Source organism: Poeciliopsis prolifica, unplaced genomic scaffold (assembly GCF_027474105.1).
Source record: "Poeciliopsis prolifica strain line A6 unplaced genomic scaffold, Auburn_PproV2 SCAFFOLD010, whole genome shotgun sequence".
Taxonomy (NCBI): Eukaryota; Metazoa; Chordata; class Actinopteri; order Cyprinodontiformes; family Poeciliidae; genus Poeciliopsis; species Poeciliopsis prolifica.
In genome coordinates this window covers 2,151,214-2,169,970 of record NW_026562385.1, presented here as the reverse complement: position 1 = coordinate 2,169,970, position 18,757 = coordinate 2,151,214, and the positions used below count along the sequence as shown (strand labels likewise).

General features: G+C 38.0%; 1 protein-coding gene across 1 annotated transcript; it reads right to left on the bottom strand.

Annotated features, from left to right (window-relative positions):
• Window positions 1–10,153: 10,153 nt before the first annotated feature.
• On the bottom strand, window positions 10,154–18,294 carry fscn2a (fascin actin-bundling protein 2a, retinal). The gene is made up of 5 exons (XM_055036246.1): window positions 17,248–18,294; window positions 13,933–14,089; window positions 13,585–13,706; window positions 13,307–13,474; window positions 10,154–12,068 (listed from the first exon to the last, which is right to left on the bottom strand). Exons 1-5 carry the CDS (start codon window positions 18,068–18,070, stop codon window positions 11,863–11,865), a joined length of 1,476 nt encoding a protein of 491 aa, XP_054892221.1. The 5' UTR covers window positions 18,071–18,294; the 3' UTR covers window positions 10,154–11,862.
• Between the last annotated feature and the right edge of the window lie 463 nt (window positions 18,295–18,757).

The following is an 18,757-nucleotide window of genomic DNA, read 5'->3' as shown; positions in this document are numbered from 1 at the left end:
ACCATACCATTAAGCATTTACTTTGAAATAATTGAATAGTTAATGGGGTGTTGTAATTTCTTCAGTGCACAGTAGATTAAACTTAACACACAGAAGAGAGTAAATGATTGGGAAAAAATGTGGGATAATGTACGTGTTCAAAAAACTTGACACTTATTCCAAAAATTATGTTAAACCAAGACAGAAACTGTTCAGAGATGCTTTCATCTCTGAATAGCAGCAACAGTGGTTGTTGCTGCTGTGTCACACAGCAACACTGTGTCAGGGGTATTGCAAGCAATGACCAATTTGCAGAATTGTGTCACATACAATTCTCCCGTTGATGACATCACTGACGGCATCGGCTGTGACATCACAGAATCTCCCTTTGCTGGTGGAGTGACATCATTCCACCACCAATTATCCTACTCTTTATTCTTGTTTACATTCAAAACAAGAATAATTCATGATTCATTGTTTTTATCCCGTATATCAGGAACATCCGACTCATTTCCATTAAGGGGCCAGATAGAAAACGAGAGTGGGAAAGAAAATGTATCATAAATAGACGTAAACAACGGTTGTAATGTTCTGGTATTGTTGTGGCTTGTTTATTGTTGTCATAGCAACCGCCTACCAAGATGGCTGCCAGGTAAAACAAAGAATGCTGTAATCTATATTTCCAGTGTGTTTTCTGGTTTGGTCACATGATCTGCAGACTGACAGACAGACTTTTAAGAAAACTTTCAATGGCGGCTAAAGCAGCAGGTCAATAGTGGTGGAACCAAAACCAGCTCTGTCTCAACTGTTTGCTGAAAGAACATGGAAGATGGTGAGGAATGTTTTAATAGAGAGCCTCCATCCTCATGTTTCATCAGTTTGAACCTGTGGGCTGATTAAGGCCTTATTGTTCCTCTGGTCACTAAGAACATCAATTAGACGTCATTTATTGACAGTACAATTATTATTCTTAACCAGATTAAAAGCATTTATCTGTGGAATGCTAAGTGTATGTATTGCTTGGTGCACATATTGTTGATATAGTTCAGGGATTCAAGGGTTTTTATTGTCATACCACCACTGGCCACCAGGGGCTCCCCAACGTGCCCCAGCCCCAGGCCAGGGTGGCTCCAGGGTGGGACCTCATGTACGGAGAGAACAACCCCTGTTTCCAACGGTCGTATCATCATAAGGGATCTTTGGGCTGCACTTGGTCTGGTCCCTCACCTAGAACCCGTCTGCACTGGGCAGCAGAACTCCTGGGATCACTGGGACACGCAAACCCCCCACCACGATAAGGTGGCAGCCCATGGAGGGGGTGTGTGTGTGTGCGTGTGTGTGTGTTTGGGTGTTAAGTAAGTTTCTTTTTGGGGGCGATTTGCAGCGACCAACTGACCTGACCTGCATGTTTTAGGAGATGTAGGGGGAACCGGAGCGCCCGGGGAAAACCCACGCAAACACGGGGAGACCATGCAAACTCCACACAGAGGGTCTCTGTGAAGACACAGCGCTAACCGCTGCGCCACCGTGCTGCCCACGTTTTTTCAATTGGGTGGGAAGGCTTGGTTATGCTTGTAAGGGTGTGTGTGCGTGTTAAGTAATCTGTTAATTTTGTGGGAGAGAGAGAAAAAAAGTTGATTTTTTTTTTGGGTCCATTTGTGAGATAAAGTCAATGTTTCAGTTTTTTAGGGTCTAATTAAGTTTTTTAGGCTCAAATTAAGTTTTTTAGGCTCCTCCCAAATATTTGGAAATTGGGAGGAGAGAGAAGGAAAAGACATGCAGCAGATTCCCCAGGACTGGGAATCAAACGCAGGTTGACAAACAAAACCTTTCAGTCACGTCCTAAATGAAACCTAAATTTGACAAGATTAGCAATAAAACACAGTAAAATGTGTTGGGAGTTTCTTTTTGGGGGCGATTTGCAGCGACCAACTGACCTGACCTGCATGTTTTAGGAGATGGGGGGAACCGGAGCGCCCGGGGAAAACCCACGCAAACACGGGGAGACCATGCAAACTCCACACAGAGGGTCTCTGTGAAGACGCAGTGCTAACCGCTGCGCCACCGTGCTGCCCACGTTTTTTCAATTTGGTGGGGAAGGGATCGAATTTGGGGAAAAAACGTAACTGCTGTAAACGTCCTGTTGTCGGAGCATCGCATGGCGCCCCTAACGCAGACGCTACAACCTTCCTGCGTCTGATTCCAGTCCTCAGTCTCTCTTGCATGTCTTGCTCCTTCTCTAATTGCCTTCACTCTTTTTTTTGTTTTACTTTTTCAGTCGCAGAGTGTTACGAATTTTTTTCCAAATTGAAAATTTTGACTTTTTCTTCTCACCCTCCTGCATGGTGTCAGTGTGTGGATGGTCCAACTCTTCCATGCCAGATTCGCCAGGGATCTCCTCCGTGGATTCTTGGTCGGTGGAACAAGGTCCTCCAGAAAGCGCCTCCTCCGAAGAATCCTCTTGGCTGGAAACTTGGACCAGGTCGAGTTGAATTAGAGAACTTACCTCCTTCTCTTGGGGACCATCCTTCTGTTGTCTGAGCAGGTCAGAAATGACTTGGAAAGAGCCAGACAAATCCAGGCTGGCTCTCTCCAAGTCATTTTGCAGACAAGTCACCTGCTGTTGGTACTGCTCCGTTAGTTGTATCAAATCAGTGATGTCTGTCTTGTATCTACAGTGGAGCTCTTTGTACCTACCGTCAGCCGTCTGCAACTCATCCTGGGAGCTGCTGACCTTCTCCTGCAGGATCTTAACCTCTTGCCTGGTCTTTTCAAGGAGGACGGCGTTCTCGGCTTCGATGGCGTGGAGCATCGCCTCGTCCTCCTCGGATTTCTGTTGATGACTTTCTCTCTCCTGATTGATCTGCTGCTGCAGTTTTCTAACTTGCTGTTTTAGGGCACAAAACGTTCTTTCCTGGAGTAGCTGCTCTCTGTTAGAAAGGGCTATTGTCTGTTGCTTTATCCTCTGCCGGTACGACTCATTCTGCTGCTGCAGATGGATGATGTCCGTCTCGTACCGGCAGAGGAGCTCTTTGTACCTACTGTCAGCCTTCTGCAAGTCATCCTGGGAGCTGCTGACCTTCTCCTGCAGGATGTTCATCTCTTGCCTGGTCTCTTCCAGGAGGACGGCATTCTCGGCTCTGATGTTATGGAGAATGGCCAGGTCCTCCTCTGACTTCTCTTGATGACTTTTCCTCTCCGCTGTGATTTGCTGCTGCAGTTTTGCAACTTGCTGTTGCAGGGAAGAAAAGTTTTTTTCCCGCAGAAGTTTTCCTTTCTTCTCTCTGTTAGAAAGAGTGGTTTCCTTTTGCTCCGTCCTCTGACGGAACGACTCAATCTGCTGCTGAAAATAGATGATGTCCGTCTCATATCTGCGTTTCAGCTCCTCAAATGAATAGAAAACCTGGTCAAGTTCATTTAGGATCTGTTTCTCCCTCTTTCGCATGATGTTGATGTTTCTTGACAGGTTTTCGATGATCTCTTCCTTCTCTGCTTTCAGGTTTTTGATTCCCTCTTCATAATCCTTCTGTGTTTGGGCCTCCAGCCTCACCAGAGCTACTTCAGCTTCGTACTTGGAGCTCAGCTCCTCGTACGAAGTCTGAAGTGCCTCCATTTCTTCCTGGAGGCCCTTACTCTTCTCTCTCTCTCGCTCCAGCTCTGCCTCCAGGTGGGCCACTCGCTGGTGGTCTTCGTACCTTCCAGCTCTCTCCATCTCCTGGAGGGAGCTCAGCCTTCCGATCTCCCCGTGGGAGGCATTGGGCTGCACAGGAGGGAACCCGCCTTGCTGGTTCTGCTGGGCTTCCCTTCTCCCGTGGGGTCCAATCAGTTCAAAGTTGAATCTTGGTGAACGATGAGACATTTTTTCTCCTAATGCTTTCGCTAAAATCGTCGTTTGGAAAACTTCCTTAAAGAGCTTTGCGAGCGTCTGAACAAGTCAGGGGTATTGCAAGCAATGACCAATTTGCAGAATTGTGTCACATACAATTCTCCCGTTGATGACATCACTGACGGCATCGGCTGTGACATCACAGAATCTCCCTTTGCTGGTGGAGTGACATCATTCCACCACCAATTATCCTACTCTTTATTCTTGTTTACATTCAAAACAAGAATAATTCATGATTCATTGTTTTTATCCCGTATATCAGGAACATCCGACTCATTTCCATTAAGGGGCCAGATAGAAAACGAGAGTGGGAAAGAAAATGTATCATAAATAGACGTAAACAACGGTTGTAATGTTCTGGTATTGTTGTGGCTTGTTTATTGTTGTCATAGCAACCGCCTACCAAGATGGCTGCCAGGTAAAACAAAGAATGCTGTAATCTATATTTCCAGTGTGTTTTCTGGTTTGGTCACATGATCTGCAGACTGACAGACAGACTTTTAAGAAAACTTTCAATGGCGGCTAAAGCAGCAGGCCAATAGTGGTGGAACCAAAACCAGCTCTGTCTCAACTGTTTGCTGAAAGAACATGGAAGATGGTGAGGAATGTTTTAATAGAGAGCCTCCATCCTCATGTTTCATCAGTTTGAACCTGTGGGCTGATTAAGGCCTTACTGTTCCTCTGGTCACTAAGAACATCAATTAGACGTCATTTATTGACAGTACAATTATTATTCTTAACCAGATTAAAAGCATTTATCTGTGGAATGCTAAGTGTATGTATTGCTTGGTGCACATATTGTTGATATAGTTCAGGGATTCAAGGGTTTTTATTGCCATACCACCACTGGCCACCAGGGGCTCCCCAACGTGCCCCAGTTTCCTATTTTTCTAAGGAATAGAGTTGCAAGACACGGGCCTGTTCTTCCTAGGAATCATCCAACCCTGTCTAATATCTCTCCAAAACTTGTAGGAGGTTCAGCTATGGTATGAAACAGAAAATTCCTCTTTGGTTTCAGAACAAAATCCTCCACAATGAAGCATGCGGGTGGCAGCGTCATCTTCAGGGATGACCTCAGATCCAACTGGGTTTATGTCAAGGTTGACTAATTTTCAAACAGATCCAATTGTTTGAAAATTGGATTTCTCTGTTTTCACCTAAAGCCTTCAGTTGTCATCTAGAAATTTGGAAAAGAAGGGAATTCATTTTGAGCTTCACAACATACTTTCAAATCAACAAGAGAATTGGTTAATAGAAGTAAAATTCAAATTCTTAAATGGACTAGCCTGAACTCATACCTAAATGTGAGCGTCCAATTGATGTAAAACAGAAAAGAAAAGCCTTGAAAAGTGGAGTGGAAATATATTACCAAGCCAACAACATGTATTCCATAAACACAAATTAAATCATAGATGAGTATTAATTAGCCAAAGGGTGTGGATATGAGCCACTAGGTCATTGCTCCTTAACCTTGTAGCTCAATAGCTACCATTTTTCCATTGCAGTTAAGTCTTCCTACTAAACAACAGGATGAACAAAACAGATCTACAAAAACATAACCTGGTGTTCATGTCAACAATACTCTCCATGTTTTCACACATCAAAGATAACATCAATATCTTGAAGTTGTCTTCAGGTCACCAAAGGTCAGTCAGTCCGGCTCATGTGGAGACATTTACAAGTTTCTCTTGTTTAAAATGGTCTGCTTTGTTGCACAGGGATGGTGAGTGAAAGGCAATTTTCAACCCTGTTACAAATTTTGATTTAGTCTGAGCTTTGGCGAACACTCTCCAGAACATTTTGAGTTCATTCTTTTGTAGCCTTGTGGCCTTATAGCTGTGGATGTTGCCTTAGTCTCGCAGGAAATAAATCTTTAACTAAGTTCTCCTGCATTCTGCAGAAAACTGTTCTCTCTTTTGTTTCTTTTATGCATTCGCTAGAAAAATAAACATATATCTTACAAGGTTCTTTTTTGTACACGTCATCCTGGAACCAGAGTGTCCTCATACATGCACGTTTTGTAGACAAAAGGTCACTAATAAATGAAGTAAATGTTTTAGGAAATAGATGTGAATAATTATGGAACACATAGGAAACAACAAGAGTCTTCATTACAAAGCATGCTGCTATCATTCCCAGATTTGGATTAGTATTGCTCCACTTACAAAGCTGAGTTTTTCCTCCTCAAGAAGATATGGTCAAATCCAGCTGTCAAAATAAATTATTTAGTAAAGTCCTAGGGAAGGATTTTTAGTTAGACTGTCTATAATGATAAGTTTGCAAAGAAAATGTCTTTGACTTTAAAAGAAAATGTTCTTTGACAGAGGAAAGAATATTGATGTAATCCCCAACTGTTTTACTGGCATTTCTCATTATTGTTCCCTTGACTCTCTTGACTCTTGGCTGCTTAGAAATTTTTCATCCATTCACACCTTCTTTTGCAAGTTTTATTTAGTGCTTTGACTTAGCCATACTGCTAGGTTTCTTCTCTCTGACAAGTTGTTTTCTGTACTTGTTGTCATTCTTAGTGTGTTTTAACCTGTTAAAATAACATAAAACAATGCTCAGTTTCACCCAGCCTCATGATTGCCTCATATTATTCTGCAACACATTTGTATGATGCAGGCTTTAGAGTTGAATCAATAACCTTTAATCAGATAGAAAAAAAAATATCAGAATTTTGAAAACAAGAGTCTTGGATAGTTCAGTTCAGTTTTAAATGGAGTAATTTTACATTCTTGTTTGCTGTCATAGTGATTAAAACAACATGACAGCATATTATTGCAATTGGATAAAACTAACATTATGCAGGGATATGTTGTTTTCTTGCAACATGTTCAATGTAGGGTTTGTCCATTGGCTTTTTTAAATAAAAGTAATTACAAGACTTAGCAAATCCTATAATTAAATATTGGCAAAATTGCCACTCTGTTCTGAATTTGTAGACGGAACTGCCAACAGATGATTTTTTTTGTAGCTCAGTAATTTATCCTTAACAGGTGTCTTTTCATATCTTTAAATATCCTGTATTTGATAAGGGATTCTTTGCATACCTTAAAGGATGAAAAGAATGCTCAGCCTTCTGAATCCCTCAGAAAGCTTTTTGATTTTCTTTTAACAATGTTGTTCAATAGGAAAGAGAACAAGAGAGTTTTTTTTTAAACATTTGCTTCAATCATTTCCATCAGATTTGGACTCTCTGATTCTAATTAGATTGATTTGAGAGATTGAGAAATTATGATGTTATCATGCTATGTCAGATAATCAGAGGGAGGTACAAAACAGTTTAGTGTTGCATTAAAACAAAATCAACTTGATTTTGTGAAATCATGTGTGAAAGTGAATGCTGCTATTTATTTATTTATTTATTGTTACTGACCATGACATGTTATTTCTATATTTAAAAGGCTTTGTGCTCATCAAAACTGTTGAACGTGGAGTCTTGTAATAGGGATCTATTTTTTGATGCTATTAAAGAATGAATTTAAAATAATAATGATAATAACAATCCCAATTGTGGCTATCTCACTAGACAACACAGTAAATTGAAATAGTGCTCTTTAATACAAGCAGGGATCCCGATTATGAAACATTTTTTGTTACAAAACCTTTAAAGAAACACACACATCATTTTCTTCTCATATGCATTTAATTTAATGTACTGCACATTATCTGCAACTGTAATATGGGATGTTTTTTGACAGAGGCAGATTTTGCAGAAATGATTAACGCTCAGTTCATTTGTTAAAAATCAGGCATGTTTCCAAGCTTTGTGATTTTACTGCACATGTAACCGAAACATGCAGGGGTTTTAGGTTTATTTTATTTTGAACCTGTAAATATTATCTGAGTTTGAAAACTGTGATTTGTTTGAAACACTTTGAAGCATAAGAAATGTTTGCAGTACACGTAAAGATTTTTCTTGTGGCATCAAAACAAATCTCCAGTGTTCCTTCAATGTGCATAAAAGTTGATATCTGTGTATAAGAGTTTATATTGACATAATAGCACTTTGTAGCCAAAACACTTTACTTTTGTCTCATTTGTCTAAAGAACATTTTATAGTCCATTGTTCCAGATTTAACCAAGTCTTGAGGTTTAATCAGATGCAGTTTTGGAATCAGACATCTGGGTAATCCTTCCCAACAAGCTATACTTATCAAATGTTGTTTTCTCTTTTATTTTTTGACATTGTTTGACAAAATTGGAAACTAAACATTGGCTGGAAAACTTTCAAAATGGTTGAGCTGATTGAATTAATTTGTTAAACACCAATCATATTTTAGATACCATTTAAGCACGTGTTAAATAAATTATATGTGAGTTTGTTAAAAATCTCTTCCAATCACAGAACATATTGTTGGAAACTGTGCAGGATTTGGATCCTTATTAATGCAAGTAAGACATGATATTCATGTTTCTTTTTATGAGACTAATACAAACACCAACTTAATGTGAAAGCAATGATTGAAATTGTTGGCCTCACATTTAAATCAAGAGTAACTTAGTAGAAAGAGACTTTAATGATTGATTTAATGACTGTGAGGTCAAAAGAGAAGCACGAATCATCAGCCTTCCACCATCTCGCTTGACTTTTGATATGAGGATTTTGCAAAATGTTAGGCATTTGTTTTCATAAAACATTGATCTGGCTATTATGACAAAACATTCTTTCTGAAAAATGCAATATCCTCGAAGCAACTCTTATAAAAAAGTTATTTACATTCAAAATGTTTTGTTTTATTTATTTATTTTTTTTGTGATTGCAATAAGCTGATATTTTTTATGTCAAAAATAGACATAAGTCTTTTGAAATAGCAGATCTTATCACTTCCAATCAAATAACATACAATTGAAATCACTCGCCTTCTCATAACTCAACACACAAATAAAAGCCTTAAGATTTTTTTTGGTCAAATAACATAAATATCACCTTGGCTTTAAAGCAGTGATGAAATGAAGCTGGGTTTTTTTCCCAGCCAAACAAAGCATCATATTCAGGGTGTTGTCTGTCAACTCTTTGGAGATTTACATTGTTTACTTTTCACAATTAAGCTTAAAGGTTCACTAACCTTTAATTAGAATCTATTGTCAACACATTTTAATTTCTGGTTGTAATTTACCAGCAATATCATTTAATTTTCAGCTTATTGTTATCATTTCCAAAAGATTTTATCTTTCTATTCAGTCTTAATCATGCATCAGCACATACACAATAATATACTCAGAAGAAGTAAAGAAATCTTTCTGTTTGTTTTCCACAGTTCACAAGTTTTGCTGAAGAAGCTTTGCAAATAGACATCAAAACAACGCTGAACAGAATATATCAACTTTGTAATCAATTGATTTTCAGTCATTTCGGATTAATTTAATGTCTAGTAATCTATATGTATTCAGAGTAAGGAAGTTTTTGAAAAGATGGAAGAGCCCCGTGGTTCACCAAGAGACTCATGCAAAAGCAGATAACAAAAATGACCTGTTATTTGTTCCTGATAACAGAAGTACATTTTTCTCCGTCTGCTGTGTTTTTGCTACACTGGAAATCAATATGCCTGCCTATTTTCTTTCACTGGCTCTGTCTCAGATTGTCTGGCTGCGAGAGAAGAGATTTTGTTTACCACTCAAAATTCCCAGCTTAGAATTAGAACTTGCTTTCTTATTCATTGAATCCCAGTGATGTTAAACTTTGCTTTTGCTCTCTTGAGCTAAAACACTGATTGTGACTTGAATGTTTATTCTTTTTTTATGTTCTGGGTCCATTGAAAGTGAGGTTATGCTATAAATACCCTTTGCTATTCACTTAAGATTTCTTGTTTTGGTCTTTTTAGTTAATTTGTGTGTATCTTATGGTCATTTTGAACTGACAAAAGGAGGAAAGAAGAATAATTATTATATTCGCATTGATTTTTTTGCATAGCACACAAATAACAAACACAAATGTTTGTGTTTGCAATGTAACAAAATTGAAATAATTTAGGAGCCATTAATGTCCCTAAATTGTTTCAGTCTTTCACAAGGCCCTGAATCCAGAATGCAACTTTTGTCTCTTGTTTGAGTATATTATTTTGGCAAAATAATACTTTTAATGTTACTTGTCCATGCCAACACTGCCTTCTTTGAGAAGTTCTTAAACTTCTCAAAGAGCTCTGGCATATCCATCATTTGAAATCATCTTATTTTTTCAGCATGAAAGGAGATTAATGTTTTATCATAAAGTGAATCTTACCAAGCTAGTGGTCCAACCTTGTTGATCAACCTTTTCTCTGATTAAGTTTAACAAGTCTCACATTTATTTTCCAAGTTTTATTGTCAACAACATTTTGAAAAGTATATCATAAAACAAAGACAGTAAACAGCAAGTACCCATGGACATATTGAATGCTTTCTAATATAAGACAAGAAGTTTCCTGCAGAGCTAATACAAGTTGTATGATTAACCAACCAATCCAGAGTTTACTACCATAAATTGTTTATTAATTGCAAATTACACACATATAAAACACTGTGAACTCATTATTACTCAGGAGAAAACTGTCAAACATTTTTGCACAGCTTCAGGTTGTCCTGTTGTTTCACATTGAATTCTAGTTTGTAACTCTTGCAATGTGTTTAGCACTCAGTATAATGAGCTCAGTTCTTTCTAAGTTGGAACACAAGGCCTTTTCTGACATGGGTCAACAGGAAGCTATTTATCATGTATTCAAAGGGAGTGTTTGTTTGAAGAGCTGCTGAGAAGATAAGAATGATTGATATTATTTGGATGCTCTTGACTTGGACACCCCTAAACTCCATCAACATGGTTTTCAACCATCTTTAAAGATACATGAAGCAGAGTTTTGAAACTCATTGTGCTTCTGGGCAAACAGAGTGATATGCTTTCAAACTGGCATCTAAAATGTCAAATTAAAAAATTTTCCTTTCCTTTAAAATTTCCTTTTGTGATGCTTTTCTAAGTGTTTTTGCAGTGTTTTCTAAAAATAAAAAGAATCTGCCATCACAGACCATTATTTGTAACTACACTACATAAGACGAGTGTATTGTGGATTAAGGCCGAACACCAGAGAAGCACTTTCTGAGTTCTCAAAAGGGCAAAAAAATGCTCCTCTTTGTGGTTTCTTATTTGTTCCTGCTGTGTCTATGTGATATTTCTTGACCTTTATGTTGTTTCCTCAAACATGCGGTACATTATTCTTGAAACATATTAATGTGTAGATTTATTACACTCAGCACTGTCAGAGTCCTCTGAGAAATATCTTTCATCTCTGCTTCATCCACTTTTTATTAGTCTTTTATGTAAGCTATAAATGAGCCATTAAGACAAATCACAGTACCATTGATGCATCCCTTTGCTGCTTCTTAGAACAAATATGCTACCTAAAAGTCTAGCTCTTTACATAAATAAAAAAAGTTACATCAGTTTTGGTTAACACTAATCAAAATTGTTCCCTCTCTGCTTTGGATTTGGTCTTTACTTTCTGATACCCTTTAAAATAACCATTGTTTCTAGATAGTGGAAGGACTTTTGCTTAGTTTTTACATTCATTTGTCTGCATTCGGAACAGTTTGATGAGAAATGTTAAATTTTCAACTTCTGGATGGGTTTTTATGCCTGAAAAATCATTCAACATAAAATGCTCGTACTTTTATCTGTATATGAAATAAATGTGCACAGAAATAAGAATTGGGACATTTACTCATCTAAACTTTGGTTATCAAATTATACATGTCAACAAAGCATGTTTCATTTGATGTTGGCATTTGTAGTCCTCTCAAGATTAAAGCATTTAAAATTCTCAAGAAAAAAAAGACCCACAGAGCTTTTCTAATGCATTCACCTCTTTCCAATTACAAAAAACAAAAAGAAAAACATCAAAACATGGGATTGTACCTAGTATGAAAATAGGCAAGTTATGATGTCAGTCCACGTCATTTGACTTGGTAAAAGTGGGTCTTGCACCTGAAACACGGGTCCTGTGTGAGGACCTGTTGTGAATAGATCAGTATTCCCAGAGAGAAGATGCATCAACAGATGCACCGTCACACATGAGCGTGCCTCCCTGGTCCCCACGAAGGTACTTGCCATTGGAGCCCTTGATGGCAACTCGTCCGTGTTCTGGAAACTCAAGAAAAAAGTCCTCTGCCTTTTCTCCATCTGAACAGACCAGGCCACTGCTTGAGACATACCAGAACTTTCCATTCACGCCTATATGAAGAATAACAAAAAAATTTGTCAGGTTATAAAAAATAAAATATAAAAAAACTGCAGAAAACTGATGGAGAAGAGTTCAGTCTCAGAGTCATCTGACCAAGTTTCAGTTAACTTATTAGCTGCTTCACATTAGGTGGTGGCAAAATGTGTCTTTTATTGCACATGACCACAAGGAGAGATTGCTAATTAAGAGCTCCTAAATGCTTTGATAATATTTTAAATTACATTACAATGGGGGGAAAATCATCAGTTGCATTTATTTTGTAGGATTTTCTTAAGGGCACCAATAAATAATTTGATTGATTCATAGTCACATTATGTCATTTACTGTCTTGGCATCTTAAGCATAACACATGGCAGAAGTCCTCATATTCAGGCCATGAGGTCTTGTGTAGAAGTAGAAAAAGAAAGAGAAGAGGAAGAAGAAGAATGACGTCTAAGTCTGTAAGGCAACTATGTTAAAAGTTTTGGAAAGTACAGTCAAGAATATTCACAGTTATGAGTTATTTGAATGGATTGTCAGAATGTTTTTTGATTGACTAACGGACATAATTTTCTTCACAAAGTGTGCTGCTGAACAAGGTGTAGGACTTTTGGATTGATCTTCATTTGGACACAGCAAATGGGCCTAAACATATGTATTCAAACATTGTGGGAGAAGAGTTATCATTTGATATTGTTTTATTCCTACAGAATCTGGGCACCTTAGTATATTAACAATTCCCCAACAAAAGGTAACCAAGACTTAAGTGTGAGAGAATATCACAGACAGCTGAAACTTTGCTTAAGCTGGGTCAAATAGCAGAAAAATTATGCAAAGCACAGCAACAAATCTATAACAGATGGATCGAAAATGCAAGGGAATTAATGACCCAATCAAAATCCAGACCTCAGCCCAAATGAAAGGCTGTGGTGGGACTTTCAAAATGTTGAACAGAAGAAAATACAAACAAACCCCTACAAAATAAAGACAAATAAAGAACAGTGGAAAAAATATATATTTTAATGATGTAAGCTTCTGATTAGCTCATAAGAAATATGATCATCAATCAATTGTCTAATAATATTAGTTATTCCATGCTATGCATTGGTGTATTGACTGTATTACTGGCAAAAATAATCACAAGATGTACAGTGAAGTTTTTTTTTTAAATCTTGAAGCTGTTGTTGCTTTGTACCAATGCTGTAAGAGTTTATTAAGAAGAAAATTTGTGTGATATGAAAACACTGACTTTTAATGTGATAGGCGCCATTGTCGAACAGCAACGAGAAGATGTCGTAGACCGATCGATTCGCATCAAAGGTGTTGGAGTTTTTGTGGTGACACACAAAGCCGTTCTCCCCGTGAAGGATCAGCATTGGGCGGTTGATGAGTTTCATCAGAAGTAATTCATCATCACCTGTAATGAACGATATATTTTGTTCATCTGGTGAGACTTCGCTGCTTGTTGGCGGGCATTTCAGACAAACACAATGTGAAAATTCAAATAAATAGCCTAAAAGCACTTACCCACTGTATCGCTGACTGCTGAGAGCTGCCCATTTTTCTTTGTGCACACGTACTTTCCATTACTCGCCTTGAGTGCTACCCTGTGTCCTCGCCACTCAATGTCAAACATTGTGTTGACCTCTCTGGAAGGAAAAAAGATGGATAAGTGAGATTGACAAAAAAAAAACCATCTAAGTTAAGGGTTAAATTAAATCGTGAAATAGATAACCTAAGGAAATATTTGCGTATACCAAGAACTTTGTACAAACTGAGTTAGTATGTACTTGAGCTACAGGTGTTTTTAACTATTCCCAAGTAGTTAAAAACTTATTAGAAAGCTTCCTTTTCAATGGTTTAATATCTACTCACATCTCTGTGGCAGTAGACTGGATCTCTCCATGAGTCACTAGAGTCCAGTAGGACCCTCCATTGGTCCTGAACATTGGCTTTTTGCTCTCCTTATCTATCTCCATCTGGAAAGTCTCCATGTCGGTTTCTACATCCTGATTGGCTGAAATACTCACTCCTGGCAACAAAGAAGAAGATACCCATGATAATTTAACATTTTTTCTAGGATAGGATTTTTAACTACAGCATCATCCTGGATGTCTTTTGCATCTCATCCGAAATTCCAGTAAAGGTAAGAGCACATAGAAACCACATTCAAAACGGCAAGATTGTTTCATCATTTCAGCTCATAAAGATATATTATTACGCTGACTCAGTAAATGTTTTGAGCAGATGGGGTTCACATTTTCTATATTCTTAAACATTTAAGTCATGGCAGCACAAATTAAATTATGATTACCCAAATATTAGAAAATCTTTTAATTGGCCTTGCAAGAACTAGCAAACTGTCATATGTACTCCATATATATGTTCTGTGCCCTAATAAAATTTTCAATCAAATTTAAATTAAATGGTTGAACTGTGAAACAAGAAAATGCATAAAGTATCTCAGGTATACAAGACCATTCCCAAGTGCTTGGAAGGAAATATGAGCGACAGAATTGTGGCACAGTAGCCAAATGCTTTTACAAATTAGATTTTCTTGTGAGGTCAATTTTATTCAATTTGAGAACTAATCCAATAATATAAGAATTGTTGCATTCAAAGTTCCTAATATGGAGGTTAGGAACTTTGAATGCAAAGTTTCTAACTTTGCCATCAAAGTTAGGCCAAATGTAAAGTTAGGGCAAAAAGGATATTTGAACAGCATTTTAGTGGGATCCTTTTCATGAACAGGGACAGAAATTCAGGTCAAATATAATGTGAAGATATTTTGTTTTGTTATATTTGAATTTTAAGATATTTTGTCTTGTTATATTCAGATTTTATCCCTTTTTAGGATGTTTGTGAATAACTTTTAGTGAAATTGTCAAATAATTTACAGTGTGGAATGTGGATATGGATATATCCATTTGTAGAGTGCTTGCATCCTCCACTTTTTACCATCCATGTTTTTTTTTCCATCAACAACTGGGACATCCAGGTTTTTCTAGTTTACATGGAAAGTATCCCTGAATTTCAGTAAAATGTCAATCCCCCTTTTTTTGTATGTTGACTTTCCGTAGACGTCTGCATTTTCAGTAATCTATAATTTTTTTGTGGAGTTTGGTGACATCTAGTGGCTCAAATGACTAAATTTGAGCCACTGAGTTCAAATTGCCAAATTTGAATTTCATCTTAAATATTTGGACATTACAGGCTCATTCTAGTATGAGGTAACTAGCATAATTGTATACTGTGTGACATAGTGCTTAACATTATACAAAAGCATAAAGTGTTGCACACTATAAGTATGAAGTGCTCGTGTCTGTGTGATGGAAGAGCTCATAAGTAATAATCTTGTTTGTGTTATAATAGAAAAGATAGATGATGTTAATTTTGGAAAGAGGATTTTTTTGTGGCCTTGTTTTGATCTTTGGATGTTTTTACCTTTTATACACAACCATAAAAACAAAAAATTATAAATATTTGTTTTAATTTCAAATTGTAAATTCATTAGGAACAAATGACTTGTAACCAATTGCACGCCACCTTTGTCATAATTTCTGAAGTGTGGCACATCAGCAAATTTTATGTCAAATAAATCAAATTCACACCTATCTTTCCACTCAGTTAGTCCCCAATTTTTTTCACACACCAGTGCTTCCCTTGCAGTCAGCCTAGTGTTGCCTACCTAATCGACATGTACAAACTCTGGCTGCTGGGGTGTGTCAGGTCTTGTGAATGCACAGACACATAGCCTGTAATTGAACTGTGTTGGCTGTAGTATAAATTAGGTGCCACAAAAATATCCTTCAACCTTTCTCTTAATCCCGTTAGAACACTAATCCCCTTCAGTCAGCCCTCCACCCCTTCCTGTTCAGTTGCATGCTGTAATTCCCTGAGTGGCAAAATGCAAATCTGCACTGGAGAGCCCAGTAAGCAGCTTTCAGTGCCTAGTTCCTTACAAAACACGACACTACCAAAAGACCAAACACTTCAGTTCAAAACTGAGTTTTTTTTTTTACTTTGTTTAATAAAGTTGGCTAAATTGTTTCCTTGTTAGTTTTTTTTCCTCTTTATTATTCATAAGCATAATAATGTCTGCACAAGAAGGTTAGTGTAGTCTATTCCATTCGGAGCACATGCATTGTTGGGCACCTTTACAAATCCAAACGTGAAGCTGTTTTTTATAATATTCATAGAGGCTGATGCTTTCAAAGGCTCCAATTAAAGAAAATACAGTTGTTGCTTTTTAAAAAACTTAAAATAATGAATAAATAAGATGATGTAGGCTTGAAACCCAAGCAATTGACATAGCATGTATATCTAGTGTGTCTGTAACCACCTTTTTAATGCATTTGCAATCTTTTGATTAATTCTTTCAAGAAATTTACATTCAGTGACTTCAGACGACATGTGCGAACTGAACTGAACTGATAGCAAAGAACCAAGTGACTACAAGGCTCAGAACCCATTGCTAGTAACTGACACCCCTGTTGCTTAGATCAGTCTTGGAGTCATTTGCACACCAGTTAATCTTCCTGGGACACGCAGTGAAAATGACAAAGCCCATTACCACAGTGACCTCAACAATATGGCTACCAACACTCTGGATCCAACATGTACAAAATGCCATGTTAGCTTTTGTTAGCAAGCAAATTAACCCGTTTTGATGTTTTGATTGCTGCAACTACAAATATCAACTAACCATAAAACTATACTGACTTGAACTTGTTTAGTACATGGGTCAACAAACTCTTTAAAATCTAATGTTCAACTAACAGAAAATCAGAAAACCCAGAGCATAACACACTGAGAACAGTTGATATCATTTCTCTTTTAGCATAACTTTTATTTAAAATTTAAGGACTTCAAAACACAGTTAATAGATTTTTTTAATTGCACAACGGCTGCTGGTATTAGACCAACAGTAGTATGCCATTTTGAAAAAAATCACCATGATGATAATTATGATTACTATTAATTAAATTAGCTGCTAACTTTTATTCCAATTTTTTTAAGTCGACCTATTCATTGTCAGGGTTGTTCTTTCAATACTTTCTAAATACTTGAACAGTTGAAAAAAAAATTAATTAAGCAGAATTCAAATTCTTGTGCTGCTGTTTTTATATTAAACTTAGTTATGATTGAAAAAAAGCAACTGCTTTCATTCAATCAAAAGAAGTTGATTACCTTGCTTGACTGAAACAAATCTTTTATTGGCAGCTTGGAAGACTACTTGTGGATGACTTTCCTCCAAATCGAAGAGCTCATCTTTTCCGGGTTTGGAGCATCTGCCAGAGCGCAGGGTTCCTGTGGGGCCCACTGGGGCAAGATATTTCCCGTCGCAGTCCTTAAAGGCCAACTTCCCGGACTTCAGCTCCAGCGTGAAGCTGGTTGTGTTGGAGTTTTCCTTCACTAGTTTCCCATCATTGCTGAGAAAGCGACTGTCGCAGGTCTTCAGACTGTACTTTCCATCCAGGTATACCAAGGTGACCAGAGAGTCCACTCCCCAGGGAATGTTGCTGTCTACTGAGATTTCTCCATCGGAAGAAGACAGGTGGGCATAACGCTTTCGTGCCACACTGAGAAGGCTCGCCTGTGGGTGTAAAGCTAGATGAACAGCCCATAGCTCTTGTTCCCCAATGGCTTGGGCAAAGCAGGACAGATAGTCTGCCGATCCTCCAAAGTAACGCTGATAAGGTTCTGATTGCAGTGCCCAACGACCATCAGACTGGGGCACTATAACGAAACGACACTCAGGGTCTGGCTTCTCTGCCCCACATATGATCTTTCCAGCTTTATCAGAAGCAAGGTAGCGTCCTAAGTGGCTTCGGAGGAACACAACTTGCCCATCTTGCTCATCCTGTTCTAAAGTCCATATTTGTTTCTTCTTCAGGCTGATGCCTGAGGCATTCACCTTGAAACCGAAGGCCTCAGCGGTCAGGTAGCGGTTCTCGTAGTTAATCAGACCAAACTGCAGCTTTAGAGCCTTGTTAATCCCGTTGGTGGGCATGCTTGAACAGGCCACACGTTAAAACTGCAAGCACGGAGGTTTAAAACAAACAAGGGAACTGTCGACAAATGAAAGTAGACATGAGATTGAAAATCAAAATGTTTGATTTCTTCCTTCTTTGGTTTCTCAGGGTGTGCAGTAATTCCACTTATCTCCTTTTGCCAACTTCTTTCTTCTCAAATCACTTTCTCTGTTTTTCCCTGAGCGTGTGCCCAGGTACTTGCTCTCAGTTCCTTAATGAGTTAGGATTAAAATCAACAGGACACGGCACCTCAATCCAACAAGCTGCTGACGTCACATTCCAGTGCACCAACCAAAGCCCTCCTGTCTCACTCTCCTTCGCTAGATGTCTCTTCGCTATGGAAACAGTACAGCTTCCTCAATCCCAACTTGTACATCTTTCTCCTTTTGTCACCTCTTTTGTTTTTCCTTCTACTCCTCCCCCTTCTTTTCGATGTCTGACATTCATTGTTCAGCTGGTATTCAGTTAGGTCTCACGCATAGTGAGGTCATCATCCTAGCGGCCAGGCTATCCAGGATAATCCTCTCTTTGATCTGGTAGTGCACCGCAGTCTTAATGGAGAACATCTCCGAAATAAAGGTGCTTTTTCTTGGACCCTACATGCGTTTCATCTTTCAAGAGATCTTAACATACATTTAACTTTCTATGAGGAAAATGCTAATGTT